At 40.5% G+C, this 23487-nt stretch overlaps 1 protein-coding gene across 1 annotated transcript; it reads left to right on the top strand.

Annotated features, from left to right (window-relative positions):
- Positions 1–138: 138 nt before the first annotated feature.
- On the top strand, positions 139–9923 carry sparcl2 (SPARC-like 2). Its single transcript, XM_028007756.1, has 9 exons — positions 139–347; positions 639–709; positions 1263–1335; positions 2300–2411; positions 3435–3553; positions 3641–3795; positions 6147–6259; positions 8744–8838; positions 9805–9923. The coding sequence occupies exons 2-9, from the start codon at positions 653–655 to the stop codon at positions 9867–9869; spliced, it is 789 nt and encodes a 262-aa protein (XP_027863557.1). The 5' UTR covers positions 139–347; positions 639–652; the 3' UTR covers positions 9870–9923.
- Positions 9924–23487: the final 13564 nt, after the last annotated feature.

A 23487-nucleotide genomic window follows, 5' to 3' on the forward strand; every position in this document is an offset into this window, starting at 1 on the left:
ATTAAAGGTTTTAACGTAAAAAAGAGAAAAAAAATAGAGCAAAAAGAAGTGTGTTCATAAATCACACTGTGGACCAGTCCCAACTGCAATAAATACCATCTACCTCTCACAAAAAACGTTCTCCTTACTTTCCCTTTTTGGAAAGGGAGCAAACACACGTCAAAGCAGAAAAAAATAGAGAGAGAGCAAAGATGTGAAAATCTCTATATGTTGATGGATCAAACAGAAGAAAGACAAAAGTCTCAACACAGCCTGAAAGGAGGAGGGGAGACACAGAGAGAAGAGAAATATCTGGAGACAAGGTGAAAAAGAAGAGTAGGAAAGAAAAGGTGGAATAGGGATTCCTGGTAAGCTTTTCTATTTCTCTATCATCAAAGTAGTGTAATAAGAAAGAAATTCAACTGTTTGACTATTAAAAAAAACTTCCACAACTAAAAGTCAAGAGTACTCTAAGTGTGAACCGATGCTCTCCTTACGCCTTAAAATTACTTTTTGTGGTCTTCTGGATCCTCAGTGTGCCTTTGTTTCCTACTGTGTTATCAGATTGAAATAATAGTAAATAAACCACAGCAGAAGAAGGCAGAAAACGTCACCTGTTAACCTCATCAAACTTCCTTATTTGTCACTTTTAATTGCAGTGGATGTCTCAGTCATGAAGCTGAACTCGATACTTGCCTTCTTTCTCCTTATTTACCCATATGCAGCCATGGTAAGTTTTTCTAAATATGATTATCCACCAAAAAACTGATTTTCTCATACAATTTGGAAACATTCACTTTGCTACACATTAGAGTTAAAAATAAATGCTATGTTGCTTTTGTCACCTCTGTATGCCTTTGATTCCAGAAGACACAAGTACAGGTAGAAGATTCTTTAGGCCATCTATTTGTTGCTGCAGCTATCAGATTGCCTGGTTATAAGTTTTAAAATAAAAGTACAAGTTATGGCTCGTACTTTTTTGAGCCTGGCTCAAACACTTGGCCACCTGCATGTGATCTGTGAAACGTTTGGAGGGCAGATGTGGAGCTGGCGTAGACTACAAAGAGTCTTAAAATTCATCTCATGGAGATAGAATATTATTTTCACAGTTGTTTTGAATATATATTTATGTTTGCAAACCTGAAAGTGACTTAGATTATAATTTTGGACTAAAGTGATAATTCACTGACGCCTCTGAAATAAAATGAGCACCCATGATCATTTAGCTCTCTATGTTGAGCATGGCAGATAACTTTCAGAATATGCTTGTCATTTTGGTGCAGGGAGGCAGAGCTCTGCAGAGACAGAGAGAAGCTGAAGAGAGGCTGACACCATACATTGGTAGAGTGGACCCCGGTAAGATCCAACAGCAAAAGAAAGCCATATGTGTCGGCATGCCAGTGATGAAAAGGTCATGTAAGGCTAAGAATAATCAAGCAAGCATAATTTTCCCGCTACCTGGTATTCATGTAATAAACATGTAGAAACAGAAAAGATAACTACTTTACTTATCCCATACAGAGGACACCTAAAAAGTGAAATACTTAAAAAGAAAAAAATGACAAGCAGACATTAAAAATACCTATAGTCAAGGTTATTGTCTTGTTAAAATGATAAAGAGGTTATTGAGCAAAACAAGGCATTATCTGCGTATCAATTAAAGTCTGTGACTTACTGCCATTTATTTAGTGAACCTCATGTTGACAAACAGGATAACTTTTTCCTTTAATAAAGACAATCATCATTTGATAACTACTGTACTTCTTGTATCTACTCAAGAAGTGTTACATTTTTTCTGGTGTTCTGAAACATTTACAGTATGTGCAACAAAACAGAGAAGAGAAGAAAAGAAATAATTAAGGTTAGGTTTACACAAATGGCCTTTCTTTGTGTGTGTAATGATAAAAGTTTAAAGGATATCTCCAAGTTTCATACTTATGCTTACTTACAATTGTTCAGTCCATTGAGTCATTTTCGGTCAGATTATCAGCACAAACTACCGTTTAGGAAAGTGTTGGTATTTTTGGTGTGTTTTATTGTTCACCAAAACACAATTTCACATAAAAAGACATGGAAATTATGCCACGTATGCTGTTCATTCTTTCCTTGACTTTCTGGTGACGGCTCTTTTCATTTCAACACAATCTCAACAGAGTTTACTCGAGTCTTCGCTCAAGAGGGGATCACCTCAAGATCCCAGCTTTCAAAGCTCAACTGCCTAGTATTTTATAAAAAACAGTTGACTTATTTAAAATGAAAAAATGTATATAATTTATATTTATTATATAAATAATAGTATATACCTTGTTTACTATTTCAGAAAAGCTTTGTGAGCTGCTCAGATGCCACAGTCCCATTGGATCTTGGTGCCAAGTAGTTCAGGAAAAGGGAATTCTCACACCCAAGTGTGTTTGTCCGCAGTCATGCCCACGGTAAACACCCTGCATGACACTTTTTTACTATTCGGTGTCATTTGTAAGCAAGTCATTTCAATGACTTTACATTTGTCAAGCTCCCTCATGAAAAGATACTTGCAAAAGTATTCACAGACATTGACTTTTTTCAGTACATACTCACAAATGTTGTGTATTTTCTTGGAATTTTATGGCATAGTGTGTTATGGTGTCAACGTATTGCAAAGCTATGACAAAAAACGTGAAGGCTGCAGTTTAAAAAATATTTTCCAAAAAGTAAAATAAAGAAAAGTGAGTCATGGCATGCATTTGTGTTTAGTCCTAGATTCAATATTTTCTAGGATTACCTTTCACTGCAATTAGAGCTGCAAGTCTTTGGGAGTGTGCCTACAAGATCTTTTTTCCATGTTTCTGATGAAATCTTGTAAGTCCTGCCACATGTTGTTACTTGGAGTTTGGTCTAGTCATTGACTATTATTTTATAACTCTTGAACACTTTTAGATCTATGCCATTCTTTTGCTGCTAGGGTTGTATATTTAGGGTTGTATTTAGGGTTGTATATTCATCTTCCATCCCCGATGGAAGATGAATCTCCACTGATTTGTCAGATTATTGTAGGCTTTCTCCCAAGATTGAACTGTATTTAGCTCCAGGAATCATGCAATAAACTCTGACTTGTTTTCTTGTTCCCACTAAAGAAAAGCATCCCCATAGCATGATTCTGCCACCACCATGTTTCACTGTGTGGATGGTGTATTAAAAATGATGTTCAGCGTTTGTTTTGCATTCAAACTTAATTTTGGCTGTATCTTTTGTTATTTTGCTCATACATAGTCAGAAGACAACTTTATGGACTGAATTAAACATTTGAAATTTGAAATTAAAGGGTGGATAAATACAAATGTATGACACATTTTCCAGATTTAAAAAAAAAACATGTTTTGTTTTTTTCGCTCACCTGCCATTATCCATTGCTCTCTGTAAACCAAGTTTGAAGTGCACACTTTGTTATCTGTGTGGGCGCTGACTTGTTCCATCAGGCAGAGGGCGCCAGTGTGCAGTGTTCTGGGAAAGACCTATGGGAATGAGTGTTTGCTTCACAAAGAAGCCTGTAGGAAGAGGCGCCGCACTGGAGTGGCTCACTCAGGACCCTGTTTGGGTAAACACGCATAACATTCAATATGTGGCGGAATTTCCAGAGTTCTCTCCAGCTTGCTAAATCAGCTCTCTTATTCCCTTTTAACAGTCCTCAAGAGTGAATGCTCCAAGGAAGAGCTGGGCCAGTTTCCATATCGTCTCCTGGACTGGTTTCTTCTCCTGAGGCGAATGAGGGAGTCGTACACACCTGCAGCTCTGCCACAGACCTGTCTCAGCCACGCCGAGAGGACGCAGCTGGCAAAGGTCAAACTGTGTGGTTGAAAGTGACCAAAAAGCAGTAGACTCATAGAAGACCAGGAGACATTTGTAAAGCAATACATTTGATTTATCGTCTACGACAACATCAGCCAGCGATGACACAATGCGAATCAATATCAACCGCGAATTGAATTACTTAAGAAACTAAAACTGGAAGAACGACATGCTAAGAGATCGCTTAGCATGCTAAGAGAGTAGTGTAACCCTACTCCAAACACAAAGTTGTTTTTTTTTTGTTTTTTTTTTAACAACAGACATCACCACTGTGCTGTTGCCCTTTGTGCTCTTGTCTGGTGACTGATCGATGCTAACAACCAACTGGAAGTGGCGAGTTCTTCTGTTGCGTGTGGCCTGGTTGCCCACAAACTGAGACGGGGGCTCTCAGGAACACATTGCATAAATAGGGCTTTGGTCAATATCCACTGAATTATTCAATAAGATGATGAAAGAGGGATAACTTAACAACCTCTCTCCAGCAACCCTTGATCTCCACAGCCTCACATAAATTAAATGAAAACCTGTGCATTGTTTTCAGTATATGGGAAGTGATACATGATGTGAAAGGGTAGAAGCTTTTCAAATACTATGAAGGTTGCCGTTTAACTTACTTAGAGAGGTAATATCTAATAATTATTTTAAATTATACAGTGTGGAAGCATTTGTGCCTCTTTTCCAAATTTTGTCACATCACTCGAAGTGTATTTTATTAGGATTTTATGTGCTAGACCAGGGGTGGGCAATCCTGGTCCTCGAGGGCCGGTGTCCTGCAACTCTTGCAAGTCTCCCTGGTCCAACACACTTGAATCCAGCAGCTGAATCACCTCCCAAGTGCAGTCAGGTTCTCCAGAGTCCTGCTAATGACCTCATTATTTGACTCAGGTGTGTTGAAGTGGAGATGCATCTAAAAGTTGCAGGAGTCCGGCCCTCGAGGCCTGGAGTTGCCCACCCCTGTGCTAGACCGACACAAAGTAGTGTGTATTTCAGAAGAGTGTGAAATGTTCTATAGGATTTTCAGAGATTCTAGCAAATAAAATCTGAAGAGTGTGGAGTGGAGTTATATTTTGGTTTGCAATTGTGCTACATTTTTGTTTCATTTTGAGTGATGGGTTGAACAGTTCTCCCTGAGGAATGGAAAGTTTGGGACATTGTTTTGTAATCTAATTGTGTTTTAAATGTCTCCACTACTTCATCTCTTAGTTGGGTTAGGGTTTATGGTTGATATAGTAACTCTATTTACAAGGTAGGAAATTGTGCAAATTGTTTGCACTGTTTTTATTGATAGGATTGCAAAGGGGAATGGATGTCTTTGCGCTACACTTTTCAGGTTTTAATTGTAAAAAAAAAAAAAAAAATGAAATAGGAAATTCTTTCCAAACTCTTTGACAGTATGCCCTACTTTGTGTTGGTTCATCACATAAAATCCCAAGAAAAAAATAGCTTTTCCATTGCATTATCAGCATCCATCCATTTTCTAACACCTTTGTCCCTAGTGGGGTCGGGAGGGCTGATGGTGTCTATCTCCAGCTAACGTTCAGGGTGAGAGGCGGGGTTCACCCTGGACAGGTCACCAGTCTGTCACAGGGCAACACAAAGACAGACATGACACACAACCTGAGAATTTAGATAGACCAATTTACCTAACAGTCATGTTTTTGGACTGTGGGAGGAAGCCAGAGTACCCGGAGAGAACCCACGCATGCATGAACCCACAGTGCTTCCAGGGGCTGGGAATCGAACCCAGGACCTTCTTGCTGCAAGGCAACATGAAGTAACCAGTAGGTCAGCAGTGACCATCTCTAAGTGTGTCGTCTATAGAGAAAAAAACTAAGAGAGAAGATGGAGTTAATGGCAGCAATAACTACAGATTTAGTAAGTGGGTAACATAAAACTACACACTGATTGTTTTGATACCTTGCAAATACCTGATACCTGTTTGATACCTCCTCATTCAGGACAAGTCATTAGCTTGTCCTGAATGAGGACAAGCTAATGACTAGATATTTGGAAAAAATGCCACTGTTTGTTTGTTTGGGCTTAATCAAAAATCTGATTGAAAGATAGGTGCTACTTCTTCTCCTGGCACCAGTATTTCAATGAAAAGACTTTTTTAAAAATATGATCATCATGAAAAGGAAACATTATGTAAATTAAAAACAACAGCAGGCTGAGAAAGGAGCCTTGAGGTGCACCACAATGTAATCTCACTCTTTATAAATTATTACTTTTAATAAACTGAGCTTGAACTTTAATAATGTAATATTAATATTAATGCATTATTAAAATGCAGCAAAGCGCAATGATCTTCTTATTTCTACATCTCTCTCTTTTGTTTTTAGGAAAGCTTTACTTTACTGGACAAGAACAAAGACGGAAAGCTGAGCAGGAGGGATCTGAAGAAGCTATATTACAAGAAGATGCCTTCGGAGTGTTGTGCTACACCATTCTTCCTGTTAGTCCCATCTGCACCCATTTACAAATGCATAAAATAAACACATTCCTTTTTACACATATAACTTATTTTTAACCCTCTATGGCATGACTTTTGATTTTTTTTGGAGAAAAAATATTTCCATGCATTCTTTGGGAGCTTGGTGGTCCCTAATTACATATCAATCATAAAATCGGACCCTGACAACTCCCGGAACCGGATTTGGGTTTGTTGCCTCAGGGCAACATTGTGCTACCAGGGGTCTAGAACGCCAAGGTTTTCTACAGTGATTATGAGAAATGAAATACAAATCAAACAAAAGCTCAATTAATTTTTTTTTTAAATTCTTGACAAAAATAAATCAGACATGGTTCCAACTCACCAAATATGAAATAAACAACCAACGTTCATTAATGAATGCTACATTTAAGCAAATTACTAAAACGAGCATTTGTGTGTTTGTACGTGTGTATGTTTGGCGGAGTTAGAATCACAAAGGATGTTGCCGTCAGTCTTTTTCCCTATTATATGTAAAACATCAGGAAGGAATTGTTTGTTGATGTGAAAAAGATTGTATGTCACTTTTCTGGTACTTGATTATTGACATACCTGTGAATCGCCATCTGTTTATCTGATTATCTATGGGTTGTAGCAACAAGATTCACATCAGTGACTGGAGTTAGGGCTACAGGTTCTTTTTTTAAGAGTTTGTAGTTCTGATTTTTTTTTAAAATTTGAGCCAAGCAAAGGAAAACATTTCCACCGGCTCCCATATCTGGTATGGCACGACTCGCCCTGTGTAGGTTTGAAAGTTGTACGGAACAGTATCTGCACCAGCCATACGAATGACTCTGCAGCCCCATATTTTTGGTTTTGGCAGGTATTGCTTCAGTCTTTGCCTGCCTTGGAATAGGACCATTTATTCATTGATGACCAGCTTATCACCCTTTGGGACTGAAGTTAGTTTTGAGGATAAACAAACAATGAAATAATGGTGGTACAGTGGATCCTCATGTTTTCATCAGGAATGACCCCAACTTATGAACCATGCACCTTTGGTCCATGAAATGATCTTGCATCATTCTCCTGTTGCTGTTAGTCATTAATAAAGTTTTAAAAAATGGCTTTATAATTATTTTGTAATCAACTGCATATCAATGCACTACAATAATATTTTCTGAACAAAAGGGCCCCAACTGCACAATGTTGCCCTGAGGCAACAAACAAAAATACACAGTTTTCGCATATCAATTATAAAAACAAAATGTCTTGAAATGATCTACAATGCTTCTTTACATACTCACAGACATTAAAATAATTTTTGTTAGAGTTACCCAAAATTTTAACATGAAGAAAAGTGATCTATAACTTACAAGTAGGAGGCAAGGTGTAGCATGCAACTCTCCTTCATAAAAAGGATTGCCAGTCTTCCAAATAAATGGTCACATGAACCTCAATACCTCTTTTATTTGGACAAAAATATGTCTGGTGGTACTTTGAATCACCCCCATGCCCCCAAAAAATAAAATAAAGGAGCAACGTGAGGTACACATATGTGGTTTATTGCCTGAGGGCAACGCCATGGTATAGAGGGTTAAGATGATTGTAACATATCTCTGGTTTTGATCTATTTTTTTATTAAGCAACATGTAGTCATTTAACTTTGCTCATATGTTCATGTTGACGTGACCTCATGTCACACAGAGGTTCATGGTGGAAGCCTTCTGTCTCTTGCAATATGTTAGCTTGCAGCTAATCGCCATTACGACGAGGTTGAAATGTATCACATGTGTTTTTCTCCCCCCCCACTCTGATCAAGTTGCGCCTCCCTCCATGCTGTTCTCTCTGCGCGCCATCCATCCATCCTCCACGCTGGGCAGTGCTTCCTTCCTCATCCTCCCTGCTGATCTCATATGACCACACAATTTCTCCATTAACTTTCTCTTTCTTTACCATTTCCTCTCCCCATTCCCTCCTTTTTACCTACCGTCTGTTTCGTTTTTAGCTCATACGTTTATCCCCTTCCTATGTCAGCCTGTCCTTCATTTTATCTCTACTGTCATCATTCCAAGTGCTATTTTTCTCTACAATCCACTTGTCCATTCACCCACCCGCCGCCCCACACACACGCACAAACCGAAAGCTCTCTCTGCCAGTCTTCAGTGACAGGTTTTGTGGCAGTGGGGCTGTCTGTGTCAATGTCAAGCCATTCCAAGCAATGATAATGTTTATTACCCTTTGTGTTCCCTGCGGCTCCCGGATTAACACAAATTGAAGGAGTACCCTTCAGAGATAACGCCGCGCTGCGAACTAAAAGACAATGACAGCTGTGTTTTCCCAATCTCAGTCTGCTTTGCAGTGATGCTTCTTCAAAGCATTCCCTTTCTGTCTCCACGCAGCAAATCTCTAGTCCTGTGTTTGAAATCTAAAGCGTCTGTATACGCATTGTCAGAATCCGTTGAATGTGCCACGTTAAGAAGTCGCCGTATTGTGCTGTGCTTGCAGGTCTTGTGATCGCGACAAGAACAAGAAAGTCACTGTGAAAGAGTGGACAGCCTGTCTGGTGGATCGTTCCGAGGCCTGGTTTTATCATTTCATGTGTCAGTTACAACTTTTGTTTTTCCAAGTTTATGATAATTATTACCAAAAAAAATTTAATAAAAAATCAAGAGAGACATAGAGATAATTTATTTCAACAAGTAATTGTGCTGATCACTAGACTCTTTTGCCATTTCCTCTCTTGACTTATTTTTTTACAAGTATCCTTATAAATTTCCATGACCTTATTTGTTGTCTGTTTGTACCTAATTTCAGTAAAGTCTTGTTAAATTGAAAGACGATCTGAAAAGTGAAGTCTGCCTTGATTCAGTAGATGATTCATCAATTAAATCTTTCATAATGAACATTCACTGAACGTCTAATTCAGCACATAAATTAGCGACTTTGATTTAAGTACAAGACAATAAACCCTAAAAAAGAATTGGTCAATTTTTCTCATGAACAGATGTGAAAACTAAATGAAGAGTAGACATTCCTAGACTTTATTGGTTAACATACCTTCCTTTATTTGATGAAGCACAGCCTTTAAAAACACCACTTTTTAAGAGAGTAAAAGCCATAACTCCAATAACCATTGAATGTATCAAATGCCTCTTTCGTACTGTAGGTAGTAGTGACTGATGGCCTAAAGAATACAGTGGCTTTAAAAGTTCAAGTACAAAACTATGAATGTTGTAATTAAAGCACAAACATTTCAGGACTTGCGCTATTAAAAAATTAGCTTACAGTTTGTGTTTATTTTTGTTGAACTTAATTAGAAGAAGGGAGGGGAGCAATTTCTTTAAGATTCTTGCAAGAACCGTCACTGAAAGGGGGGAGTATGAGTTTGTTCAAATATCTGTCAGTGGCTTCTTCACATATTATACCTTCTTTTTGCAGTCTTTAATAAATAATATCAGTTTTAACCATTGTTCTCTATGAGCTTTTAGCTGAAAAATGAAGGATGATTTTCTTTCTTTGTTTTTCACTTTCCACAGTGATGATTTTTTTTTGTACTTTGTCCACAGCAATGAAAATGGGCTCTCACCAGCTGTGTCCTACTGTCAAACAAGAACTCCTGCATCTCTTTTGAACTTGCATCAGTACAGCAACCTGATTAAATAAAAAATAACTGTTTCTCTGCAAACACTGTCGAGTTCTCTGTTTCGCTGCTTGTAACATGGCGATTCATCGTACTAACTTCATTTTCTGTCTGTATTGTATGGACGCCCTAAATGCCCAAACAAGACCTCCTCTGCCAATTACGTTTACTGCTAATTACTTTTGGTGACATTTCTACAATTGTGTTGTAAAGCATCGAGAACAATGGGTAATACTGAAACCAAATGAACACGCTTTGAATAATTGGTTATTCAAGCATGCTTTGAATAACCAATTAGAGGGAAAGACGGCTGCGGCGGACTTCACAGAAAGATACAAGAAGCAAGATCGAATATAAAGATATGTGTAGGAGAAGTCCTTAGTGCAAAGTGACGTGACCAGAGAGAAGGCAGAGGGATAATAAAAGGAGGTTAACCAGAGCAGTACTGAAAAGTGTCATGGGGCGTCTGCAGAAGCCGAGGGAGGAAAGATGTGAAGAAAAGGGAAAGAGAAAATGTGTTTGTGAAAGATGGGAAGAGGTAATGCACTGTAAATGGGAGTGCTAGTAATGGAGTAATGCATAAAAATGGATCAGAAATGAAGGAAAGAAGGAGAACAGAGAAAGAGAGAGAGATGGCGGTAACTGAGAGAGAGGGAGACAAAATGCGAGAGAGAAAGGAAGAAAGAAATATGCCATGAAATATAAAACATGGTGCTCTAAAAACTCTTGTTGCAACTTTGTTAAAGCTTCAAGGATACATTTCTGTGAGGCAGAACTGTTGGAGGAAATGTCTGGCCTGCAGTGGACTTCTCAGTATGACTGGTTTCCCTGGTCTAATTAGCCTTCGAATATGCCCTGCCTGCAGGATGAGGGGAAGAAAAAGAGACATCGGAAGGAGGAGAGGTTTCTGGACTCAGTGTGAGATGCAGCTCCAGCCCAGACTTAAGGCTAATGATGATTAAGAACTGCTCACTAGAAATGTTTTTTGTTTTTTTTTAACTTTTTATCTTTAAGATCAAACTCTAGATGTTTTCTTTTTAATCAGATTTTCTTAAGGTGTTTTTTCTCAAGTGTAGTGTAAACCACTGGAGAGATCAAATTTGTTTTAGAACACAAATTCAAATGTGTCTTTTGTTAAAGTGGTGTAGGAGCAAAATACAGGCAGGATGATCATGATGTGGTAGCTCAATGAGAAGAACAGGGACGGTAACCAATGATTTCAGGCTGCAAAAGAGCATATTTAAACATGTGTATTTACCCATTGCTCAGGTGGCACTCTATCACAGTACCACACTGGAACTTACTAAATTGAACTTGCCTTTAAAAGTTATTCCATCGACCATAGAATTGCGCAAATTGAAAATACGAAAATAAATTTGCTCAATGGAAACACGCAAATATTAGAAAAACAAAAGTCTTTTTTGGTAAAAAGTTTTTGTGCTAGAATGAGGTAGTTTTTTCTTTTTGGCCATATTGAAATTGAGGTATTTTGCAATAATGCAAGGGAAACATGGTTTTTTGCATCACTCGATCAACAGCTGGATTTTACTACAGGAGAAAAAGACACAGAACGAAGACAAGAGGAGGGTGATGGTTTGTTTTTATATTTCATTTTATGGACAGCGTGCTGCTGGCTCCACCAGACGTCTCACAGCATTGCACAGTTCATGAAAAGTTGTGTGTCATTCCAACGTGTTGAATCATATGACTTCTGTAAAATTATGGACTACAATTTCCCCAAAACGCCAAATATGTGGCCTCTCCCAATTATAAGGAGTTTGTCACTCCAACACACTGATGTCTCCTCTGGTGACTGATGATGAATGCTAATGGTTGATATATAAATACACCTACATTTTTCGACATCAGCAGAATATCCAGAAAGATTTGTACACTTTTGTAATGGAAATGCAGCTTCAGGTTGCTTCCCCTCCCAGCTGTTTCCTGTCTCTTCCTGGACTCTGCCTCTGCTGTTTTTCATTTTCCCCTGATTAGTCCTCTTTATTACCTGGTCAGGTAATCATCTCTCTCAGTATATAAGCTTGTCTATTGTCGAGATAGCCTCTGTGCTAAAAAAAAAAAAAACCTCACCATGACATTTAGCATTTAATCCTACGGAAGAGGATTAGGGCCACTAAAAAAAAAGAATTCTGACTTTTTGTCTCAGAATTCTGAGATTAAAGTCAGCAATATTTTTTTTCCACTGGCTCTAATCCTCCTCCGTATAACCCAGTTCAGCAAGGTCCAAAGGTTCAAAGGGTTTTTTTTAGACATTTACTTGTCATTTTATACAATCCATACTTTCTTAACTCTAAATCAGGGGTCTCAAACTCGCAGCCCGCGGGCCAACTGGGACGATAGTTTGTGGCCCCCGCCTTAATATGAAAGTTTAATGTTAGTGCGGCCCGGGCCTATTTGCATTTTCTATTTGTCATTATTTGCATGCGGTACATGCGCAATTTCTGCGGCCGCTCCCACTTCACGTGCTTCAGCATCCAGTCTAGACCCGGAAGTTACTGATCAGTGTAATGTAATTAAGGTTAGGCCCTGTAACGCTTGGGTTGTGTTTAAGGGAGGAGAGGAGGCGGCAGATTCGTCAGAACGGTCAAAAACTCACAACCACACTGGTACTGGGAATTCCACAGTGTTGTCCTTTAATAAATACGCTCTTCACCAACCTTACAAAGCCGGTTGAACGGCTGCTACATTATCAGACATGAAAATGGAGCAGCGTCCAAACAACCCCTAACATTACTATAAAGTTAGGGAGCTAACATGTCCGTCAGGCACGTTTCTCTCACGCTCTCTACAGAGAAGCCGTGGCGCATACTTCTGATATCATTAGCAATACTAGAGTATCTTAAAGAGACACTACACAATTACGGCTGTTACAGCGCCTGACTATGGCCAAATATGGTAATAGGCAATCAGAAAGGTTCGGCTGAGAAGACCGTGTGTGTGAATGCGGCCCAGCCTCACCCAGACTCTACCTCCAGCGGCCCCCGGGTAAATTGAGTTTGAGACCCCTGCTCTAAATGGTGATTTGTTTTTTTATTAATTGAATTTCCAAATAGTAGAATGACAACTGATGCCAGTGACTGCATGAACCATAATGGAGTGAACAGTTCAGTTCATTTTATCTGCAATTATCTGAAATCTATTCTCCACTTAATAGACAACATGCTAGCAAAAACTAAGACCACATTTTTATTTTTGGCTGATCAATTTAAATCCTAATCAGCTCGACTTGTTAGATTTTGGATGCAATAAATGTTTCGGTGCATTGCACTACGGCACTTTTTGTTACCTTTGTCTAGATTTCTTGGGAAGTTCCTTCAAGGTGTTTTGTTCTCCTTTAAACCTGGATGTGCTAAGCATCACTAAACAACTTTTAAGAGTATTTCTTGTTAGATTCCTCTTCAGGCAATTCTGAGCTGAGGAATTGTCTCGAGGTCTCAGAAATGTTGAATCCCTTCTTGTTTTATTTCTTCTCCCAAATTCAAATTAACGTTAAACATTGGCACACAAAATTAGGCTGAAAGTCCTTTCTTTCCTTTTCAGCTTAGAAAATATTGTCAATATCTATTTTGCTATTCAAAACCCTTTTTCCTCTTACTTTTAATACGGAGTAGAATTAGTGTTAGTATATTTGTGTTTATTTGCTTGTGCTAATTTTACTTCAGATTAACAATAAGAAACAGTCCTTTGTGGGATTAATAATAAAAATAATTATTGTTCATTTTGACTGACTAAATAAATCACTGTTTTGGTAAATATCTAGAGCCTCTGCTTCTTTAGATGTCTAGGGATAAATGAAGAATTCCATAATAATTCCATAATTCTGTCCTTCAGACAGAGGTTCACATCATTTCTGCTCACATACTTATCCAACTGGACTTGATAAAATTAGTCCAGACCCCTCCAGACTTTTCAAGCCTATGTAAAGACCTCTGTAAGTAAAACAGCTGTTTGCTCCTCCCCAGATTACTTCCACTAGTGAACGTCTCTCCGCCATCACTCCCACCTTCTGCAGGGACTCATTTTAACCCAGACAGAAATAAATAAAATGAGTTATTGGGGCCACCCCTGGAGCTCCACCATCAAATTTCTCTCTTTGTGTGTCCTCATATCCCCCCCACCACCACCCTCTTCAGTGCTAAAAGATTCCCTCTCATTACCTCTCATCCACCATCTCCACCTCCTTCCATCCCCCATCCAAACACGGAAAGGGCAGAGGCAGATCGACCCAACTAATCTCAATAAGCCACAGACACACAGCAGCTCACCTTGGATATTAGATGAGCCCGATATCCCGTGTGCCACCCACCTCTCTAACCTTGTCCTCTCCCCTGCTCATCATTTGGGTGCTCATCACTGTTGCGATCTATGATGGGATTGCACACATCTCTTCCTTTCACACACACACACGCCAACACGCCATTACACACACACACCCCCACGCATTCATGCTCCCAAGGGACTGTGACAGCACAGGAGCAGATGGGCGGCTAGTGATGACATGTTAAAAATAAAGATTCCTGTTAACCCGTTGTCAGCTAGCGTTCCCCCCACCCCCCACTCATTTCCCTCGTGTCCCCTCACCTCATCTCATCTCTTCCTGTCAATCTCTTCCCATCGTCTTCTCACACCACCAGTCCCTTTTGCATTCGGTGCATTTAGTCTGCAACTCTACCCGTGGAGGCTCTTACTCAGACACTACCAAATCAACTAACTGTACCACTTAAAGCTTGCAGCCCAAGAACCCCAACCCTCCACCCCCTACAGGATATTTAATACAAGTCTTTTCCAACCTACAGAGCTCTGTATTATGCCTGGCTTGTAAGAACGCATCAATAATAGATAAAGAAGTCAGTTTAGCTGGGTCCTTTTTCTTTTCTTGCAAATTATGCTGAATTAAATTTTTACGTTCACTTTCTGTCACTTTTCAAATTTGTTCGCTCAGTGTTGATTGCTAAATTATTTAAAGACAACAGAGCGGAGGCGGCTGGATCAAAGGAAATATTCTGTCCCGCCATGATGAAACGGAAGGGATGTCGATCTAGGTCTGAGAGATGCCAGACAAATGTCTGCAGGCTGCAGAGGAAAAACTGATGTGATTCACAACTTTACCTGAATGCAAGGTGAAGATTTTAGTGGTTAATGTAGTGAGCTCCAGATAAGTTCCTCCCTACATCAATTCGTACCCTGACTTTGTCCCCATGCAGTGCCATTTTGTCCATTCCTTTTTCCATTTTGCTCTCAAAAATACAAACCATTTCTTAACCATGTACATAGCAAATTATTTCTGTTGGTTGCAAAATACTAAAAGATCACATTTAATTGTGTTCATACACAAAGTGGTCACCTTATACAATACACGCTGCAATTAATCTTTTTACCTTTAGAACTGCCTTAATTTTTCAAAGTACAAATTCAACAGATTTGCACTTTCTGCCTCATTTTGACAAGACAGTACCACACAGCTGCCGCAAATCTGTCGTGTCCGCCTCCATAAAAAAGAGAAAAGAAAACCGCCTTTCCGCCACATCCCAAAGGGGCGCACTTGAATTGAGATCAAGTGGCTGTGGAAACCAGTAGATAACAGGGATCTCATTGTCATCCTTAAAAAAAACAGTTTGAGTTGGGACATGGAAGAACTACTGCCATAAAGGAATACACGCAATACTCACGTAATCTGTTAATTAGCATGAGGGGGCCCACCGGTCTAAAACAGACGTAATGTCAAATTTGGACCCTTTGATATGAACGTCAAAGTTAAAATCAAGACTCATCGAACCAGTCAACAGTTTGTCCAATTTTGATGAGCCAGTGTGACGTGAAGGTTCACTGCTATGTTCCTAACTTCAATCTGCTTCAAGACTGGACATTCCAAGATGGTTCTCTGCATACATTGATTAAATGCAGAGGACAGCAGCTTCTTTGAGCTGTTGGGTTTAGGTATTTTTTGCTACTGCTACTGAGAAGTTGTGTCACATTTAAACTCACTTGAGTTTAAATACCTGGCTCTTTACCAGGTAACCAGGTGTGACACCCCATTTCAGCCAATTGTTTTAAATCGCAAGTAGCAATTCCTCCTAGAGCATGAGTAGATGATAAAAAAGCCCAGGGAAGTACTTCAAATCACTGGTTGCCAAACCAGACATGAAATGTGACCAGTGTGAGTAGAAATTGATGGATGGCTGCTACAAAATCTCCAGTGAAAAACAGGTCCCTAAAATTACAGAACAACCAAAACCGCAAAAGCAAAAGAAAAATGATGAAAGGGGAAAATGACCAGCTCGCTGCGTTGTAAACCTCGCCAACACTAATCACCAACAAGCCTTCAAAAGCAGCTGTCATATTATGCTCAGCCAGACGGCCCAACTTTCAAAACTTCTTAGACTGAAAAAGTAGGGCACGAAAACCAAGCAATACTGCGAAAGACCAGTGGCTTTGCAGCAGCAAAGGGTCCTCACCCGAAAAAAGGCAGCTGAAGCGATACATTTATTAATAGTGCTCATGTGCCACATTTTTTTATTTATTTTTCTTTGAAGTGGTGGAGCGGGCAGAGGGAAAGACAGAATAAGTAAAAGAAAGAGAGGGGAAGAGACAGAGAGTGGGAGAGAGAGAGGGGAGGTCTCTCAGATTCTGCGGTCAGACAATATTCCCTCTGGGTGGAGTGGGTCCCATTCACAGTGACCTCAATAGTCCTACAGTGAAGTGCGAAGTGAAAGAGTGAGAAAAGGCCCCATCGGAAAATGGAAAAGGGGGCGTTAGCTCACAGTTCTTTCTCTCTTCTTCATGATATTGATTAAAGAGCTTAGGAGAAAGATCTGAACACATGAGGCCTGCCATTGTGTGAAGATGAGAGGGCTGGGTAGGGTTGGAGAGCCACTGTTAGGAATGTTTCAAGTCCTCCAAGGTTTCCACTTGACCTGTGGGTTGAGGACCAGAAGCTTTCCATGTGGCTACTCTGTTTACAGACTTTAAATGTCTCCGCCGTGAAGGTTACTAATACATTATGCACAAATTAGATTGAAGAACGCACGGTTTTAATTTCAGCTACACAGAATTTGAGAATGAATTTTGAAATCCAGCAACTGGAGGAAAAACTGTATCTGATTAGAATAATATTCAGAAATGTACAAAAAATGTGCTTCAAGTACAAACCAAACCAGATATTGGTATTATTATTTAGGAAAATAAATAATACATGCATTTAAAATAACTGGTATTAATGTGGTTTTAATATTGTTATTTTAGTTAGTGTGACGGTAGCACCAGCAGATAGCTAACTATGTTAACAAAACAAGTCTTGAACTTTCAGCTTTAGCTAAGTGATACTCTTAATTTAAAATTATTATGTTTTCATGGACAGTTAGAAAAAGTGTTGCATTTTTTTTAGCCCTTTATTCTTTGGATGTTCTACTTCATATGACGGGAACATCAAGCTAGCAAGACGGATCTTACTTTCTACAGTATATATATATATATATACAGTATATCTTTACTGTCTGTAGTTAAAGCACATAGAATGACAGCACTGAAGAAGCTGGAGGCAAGTGACAAAATGTTGACCAAAATAATCTTTTATTTTAAGAATCTAAATGCTCTGCTGAGGAAGGTAATCCAAAAACAGAAAGCAGGACTGTCTAAGCACTTTAGCTACTCTCACTTAAAATTTCTCACTGGGATAACGAGGGAAGGCAAGGGAATGTGTAAACTGAGGGGGGGAAATGACCAACAGAAGAGCAGGTGTGGTAATTAGTAACCCAGACGAGGTGTGACAGGAGGAGAAATCTAGATAAAAGAAAAATCAGCACAGATGAAAAACAGGGCAGACTGGATCCAGACCCAAATAAAGTCTCAAACAGATGCACTTCAGGTGTCAGAATTTGACTGAGATACATTTCTAACCCTAACAGTTCTTGTGGCATTATGACAAGAGAGAAGTAGAGACAAAACAAAAAATAAAAAAATAAATAAAATGCCACATCATGGTCTCTTAAAACAAAGGAATTGCGAGGGGAAAGAATGCTTACTTTTTTCTGTATTTTCTTCTTGTGCAGACTTAAGAAATGAATTTCTGTCTGGTGTGTGGAGACAGGCGTGAGTCTTAAGGCAAACAAAGACATCACAAGGATAGAGAAATGATTTTATTGGAAGTGGGAAGTATAAGAAAGTTCTTTCCACAAGAAAGGTTGTGTTCACAGCTTTCTGCATTTGCATATCTTACTAAAATAATGGGATACATAATTTTTTGCCCAAAAGACTTCTTCATGGTACACATTGGGGGCATGTCACCTACTGCCCTTATTTCTCATGTAAATAAATATTGGTGTCTCTGATGCCCACCTAGTGCAAACATGAAAATGACCGAATTTAAAGATTCATAAAATAGTGTGTGAAAATCCTAACCTCTAAATAATATGTGTGCAATTTAAGTTGTTTTAAGATAGTAAAAGTCTGCTTTGGTCTTTGAAATTCTCTTAGCCATTCGCTTCAACCTCTGAAAACAGCTAATCTGGATTAATAACAAAGATTCAAACTCAGTACTTCTAATCGACACATTACCTTTTATCAGAACCTCACTGAAATCACTCAAAACTTGAACCATTCCTAATACAGATTTCACAGAAATGTTTTTGGCGACCTGTGCATTATTATTATTATTATTGCAAACCGAAATCTTAATATATATGGACCACTGACAGACCATGACACTTTCCTAGTGAAAAAAACCCACAGAAATCACTCTACTTTTTTTTCAAGCTTAAAATAGATTTGAAAATAGCATAAAATGTGCTTGGAACGATATCAAACCTAAGTTATTTTCAAACATGCTTTTGTGAATCCCAACATTTTCAGCATCTTAATAGACACAACCAGAGAGGAGATCTGTTGCAAACAAAAATGCTGGAAGCTGATGGAATAAACACCTCGTTTAATTATAGTTATGGGTTTTAATTACTTGGACGGTAGTCAGGCGCGAGTGGGCGCCCTGTTATATTTAAAGAACAATGGTCTCTGAAGGTGTGTGCGTGCATGGTTGTTTGTCCTGTATGTCTCTGTGTTGCCCTGCGACAGACTGGCGACCTGTCCAGGGTGTACCCCGCCTCTCGCCCGGAACGTAGCTGGAGATGGGCACCAGCAACCCTCCCGACCCCATTAGGGACAAGGGTGGCCAGAAAATGGATGGATGGATGGGTCTCTGAAGGTCTTTATGTCCCATAAAATGTTTGTAAAGAAGACTTCAGAGGATATCAAGCTGCTGCTTTTAAATCCAAATGTATTCATGTCTTTTGCAAATTTAGGTTTAAAGTAATTTTTTCTTTTCATTTTACTAACCTGTTTCTTCTGACCGGAGGTAATATTAACTTTTTGAAGTGGCTCAGCCAGACTTAACTCTAGAGAATCTGTGAATTGAGCTAAAGAGTTTGGGTAACGGCGGAGAGGGCTTTAAAAAAATACCAACGGAAACATTCAAAAGGCTTGTCAGTAAATAAAGATTATTGAGAAAGACACCAATAATTTTGAACGTTCTATTTAGTAAAATTTAAATGAAAACTTTTGGATTGCTTTGTATTATTATTATTATTATTATTATTATTACTTGGTTGAATGGAAACAAATTAAATTAAAGCTGCAAGCAGCCTCGGGCGGCCCTCGCAGCAAGCGCCGCTCCGGCCTATTGGCCACCGCGGGGGTTCCGGCCACCGCAGAAGCTCTCGCTCGGTTTCCAGAGCCGCAGCCCGCTCCCCACCGCGGAAGCTCCGCCGCAGTTTCCAGCACCGCCGCCCGCCAGCCGCCGCAGAAGCTGTCGCGCTTTTTCCCCGCCCGTCCACCGGGCGATACGCTTGAATGCGTTCGGCGGCGCTGCCCGACGACTGTCGAAAAATCTGGCGCAGATCGGTCGATGCGTCGAGGAGATACAACCCATGTATTAACTTAGGGGGCGCAGTGGAGCCAAATTACATTTCAAACCCGTTGGGCTCTTTAGAGGTGAACAAAGGTCATACATATCCAGTTTGGCGCCAATCGGATGATCTATGCCTGAATAAGAGCCAAACGTATGCATATGGCGAGGGACTGATATTCGCCATTTGGCCACGCCCACCCGGTTCAGCCAGAAGCGAGCCTTGACAGAGTTTATCATCCGAATCATCTTGATTAGGTCAAAAGAGCCATAAACAGAGCTTTCCAAGGAAAAAAAAGGCACTTCCTGTTCTGAGGGAGCGGGGCCTTAGCGATGTCATAATTTCACCACACGGTATTTTAGGACACCTATTGATGATCAATCACTGAACGTTTGGTGTCTCTGTGAGTTTCTGTGCAGGATATATAAGAGTTTCGTGTTTCATGGCGAGTAGGTGAACTTTGACCCCTGCTAACCCCCCTTCAGCAAGCTCTTACAGCCACCGTTTTGATAACTTTAAATCAAACATGGCTTTTGATCAGACTGACCGAGTTTGAAGCCGATCAATCGAAATCCCTAGGAGGAGTTCGATCAAATACGAAGGCTGTAAACGTCAAAGTCGAGGTCCAAAATGGACCTTAAATACAAAATGGCCGACTTCCTGTTGGGTTTCGACCATGGCTCTAAGAGACTTTTTTGTACATCCTGACAAGATACACATATGTACCAAGTTTCATAATTCTAGGATAAAGCATGGCCTGGGGCTGTTCATTTAAAATACTCTAGGGGTCGATATAGAGAAATTAGGCCACGCCCACCAAATTTTGTTATGAATTCCTGTCGGTGGGTGGATAAGGATCCATCCTAGTGAGTTTGGAGCAGCTGGGCCCGAAATTGTGGAATTCAGAGCCAAACGAAATTCGACTGCGTTCGCAACGCCGCCACGCCCACCTGCTTTATCGCAGCCGGTCGGGGCTTCAATCCACAACACACCAACATGTCTTCTGTCTCTGGACACAGTTTCATGTTGATGAGGTCAAAGGGCTAAGATAGCGACCGTTCACAGTAAAACATGACACTTCCTGTTCTCAGGGGGCGTGGCCTAAGTGATGTCATCATTTCACCACAGGGTATTTTAGGACACCCGATGACCATCAATCACTGAAAGTTTGGTCCCCCTATGTGCTTTTGTATAGGAAATATAAGAGTTTCGTGTTTCATGGCGAGTAGGTGAACTTTGACCCCTGGCAACCCCCCTTCAACATGCTCCAAAACTCACCAATTTGATAACTTTAAATCAGACATGCCTTATGATCAGACTGACCAAGTTTGAAGTTGATCAATCGAAATCCCTAGGAGGAGTTCGATCAAATACGAAGGCTGTAAACGTCAAAATCGAGGTAAAAAATGGACGTTCAATACAAAATGGCCGACTTCCTGTGATAGTTGGCTTATAACATTAAATGTAAGTTCTGAGTCTTTTTGTGAGCTCTACAAGTGTACCAAATTTCATGTCTCTACGATGAAGTACGTTCATACCATTGTGTCAACAGAAAATTGCTAGTTGCCGGCGTTGAGCAATTTTTTTTGCGATTTTTGCGACAACCTTAAAATTCAAAATTTTGAATTTTTCTAGTCGCGACCGCCAAGTTTGGTGAGTTTTTGAATATGATAAAGCCCCCAAAAAGGCTCCTCTTTGGGGGGGCAGAATAATAATAATAATAATTAAAGCTGCAAGCAGCCTCGGGCGGCCCTCGCAGCAAGCGCCGCTCCGGCCTATTGGCCACCGCGGGGGTTCCGGCCACCGCAGAAGCTCTCGCGCGTTTTCCAGAGCCGCAGCCCGCTCCCCACCGCAGAAGCTCTGCCGTAGTTTCCAGCACCGCCGCCCGCTAGCCGCCGCAGAAGCTGTCGCGCATTTTCCACTCCCGTCCACCGGGCGACACGCGTGAATGCGTTCCGCGGCGCTCCCCGACGACTGTCGAAAAATCTGGTGCAGATTGGTCGATGCGTCGAGGAGACACGGCCGATGTATTAACTTAGGGGGCGCAGTAGAGCCAAATTACATTTCAAACTCGTTGGGCTCTTTAGAGGTGAACAAAGGTCATACATATCCAGTTTGGCGCCAATCGGATGATCTATGCCTGAATAAGAGCCAAACGTATGCATATGGCGAGGGACTGATATTCGCCATTTGGCCACGCCCACCCGGTTCAGTCAGAAGCGAGCCTTGACAGAGCTCATCATCCGAATCATCTTGATTAGGTCAAGAGAGCCATAAACAGAGCTTTCCAAGGAAAAAAAAGGCACTTCCTGTTCTGAGGGAGCGGGGCTTAGATGACATCATAATATGATGACGTACGATCGTCCGGCATCCCACCAGGAACACTCATGCCAAATTAGGTGCAGCTCGGTCAAAATATGTGGAATGTAGAGGCAAACGTATACGAACGGCGTTGCCGCCATTGAAAACTTTTGGCACTTTAAAGCAAGCGAGACCAACTTCCTATCTGTCATCCAACACAGAATCACCTTGATTAGGTCAAAAGAGCCATAAACAGAGCTATCCAAGGAAAAAAACGGCACTTCCTGTTCCGAGGGGGCGGGGCTTAGATGACGTCATAATATGATGACGTAGGTCCGACGAGCATCCCACCAGATTCACTCAGGCAAAGTTTGGTGCAGAAGCTATCGACCGTTCACAGTAAAATACGAGACTTCCTGTTGTCAGGGGGCGTGGCCTAAGTGATGTCATCTTTTGACCATTGGATATTATTGCACACCCCATGATTATCCACGGCTGAAAGTTTGGTGTCTCTGTGATTTTTTGTGTTAGAATTACAAATTATTTAATTTTTTCCTGTTCAATTCAACATTGAACTGTCATTCCGTAGGGCAATGCTGCCCTCTGGTGTCGAATTACTGAAATTACTGAAATGGTTTCATTATTTCAGTAATTCGACACCAGAGGGCAGCATTGCCCTACACATGACAAAATAATCCCCTTTGTAATTGACTGTGTAACATATTACACAGTCAATCACAGGGGATCTTTGAGCCTTGCTAACCCCCCTTCAACATGCTCCAAAACTCACCAATTTGATAACTTTAAATCAAACATGCCTTATGATCAGACTGACCAAGTTTGAAGTCGATCAATCGAAATCCCTAGGAGGAGTTTGATCAAATACGAAGGCTGTAAACGTCAAAATCGAGGTCAAATGAACTTCAATCTAAAATGGCCGACTTCCTGTTGGGTTTAGAGCATGGCTCTAAGAGACTTTTTTGTACGTCCTGACAAGATACACATGTGTACCAAGTTCGTAATTCTAAGTTAAAGCATGGCTTGGGGCTGATTTTTTAAAATATTCTATGGGGCAATGTAGAGAAATTAGGCCACGCCCTCGAAGGTTCGCTGTGGATTCCTGTTTGAGGATGGATAAGGATCCATCCTAGTGAGTTTGGAGCAGCTCAGCCCGAAACTGTGGAATTCAGAGCCAAACGAAATTCGACGGCGTTCGCAACGCCGCCACGCCCACCTGCTTCATCGCAGCCGGTCAGGGCTTGAATCCACAACACACCAACATGTTTTCTGTCTCTGGACACAGTTTCATGTTGATTAGGTCAAAGGGCTAAGATAGCGACCGTTCACAGTAAAACATGACACTTCCTGTTCTCAGGGGGCGTGGCCTAAGT

The sequence above is a fragment of the Xiphophorus couchianus genome, chromosome 22, assembly GCF_001444195.1.
Source record: "Xiphophorus couchianus chromosome 22, X_couchianus-1.0, whole genome shotgun sequence".
In the NCBI taxonomy this organism is placed as follows: domain Eukaryota; kingdom Metazoa; phylum Chordata; class Actinopteri; order Cyprinodontiformes; family Poeciliidae; genus Xiphophorus; species Xiphophorus couchianus.

Coding starts and splice junctions, on each gene's coding strand:
- sparcl2 (XM_028007756.1), top strand. CDS start 653: ATGAAGCTGAACTCGATACTTGCCTTCTTTCTCCTTATTTACCCATAT. Junction 1,336..2,299: donor CATTGGTAGAGTGGACCCCG/GTAAGATCCAAC, acceptor TTACTATTTCAG/AAAAGCTTTGTGAGCTGCTC. Junction 3,796..6,146: donor AGAGGACGCAGCTGGCAAAG/GTCAAACTGTGT, acceptor TTTTGTTTTTAG/GAAAGCTTTACTTTACTGGA.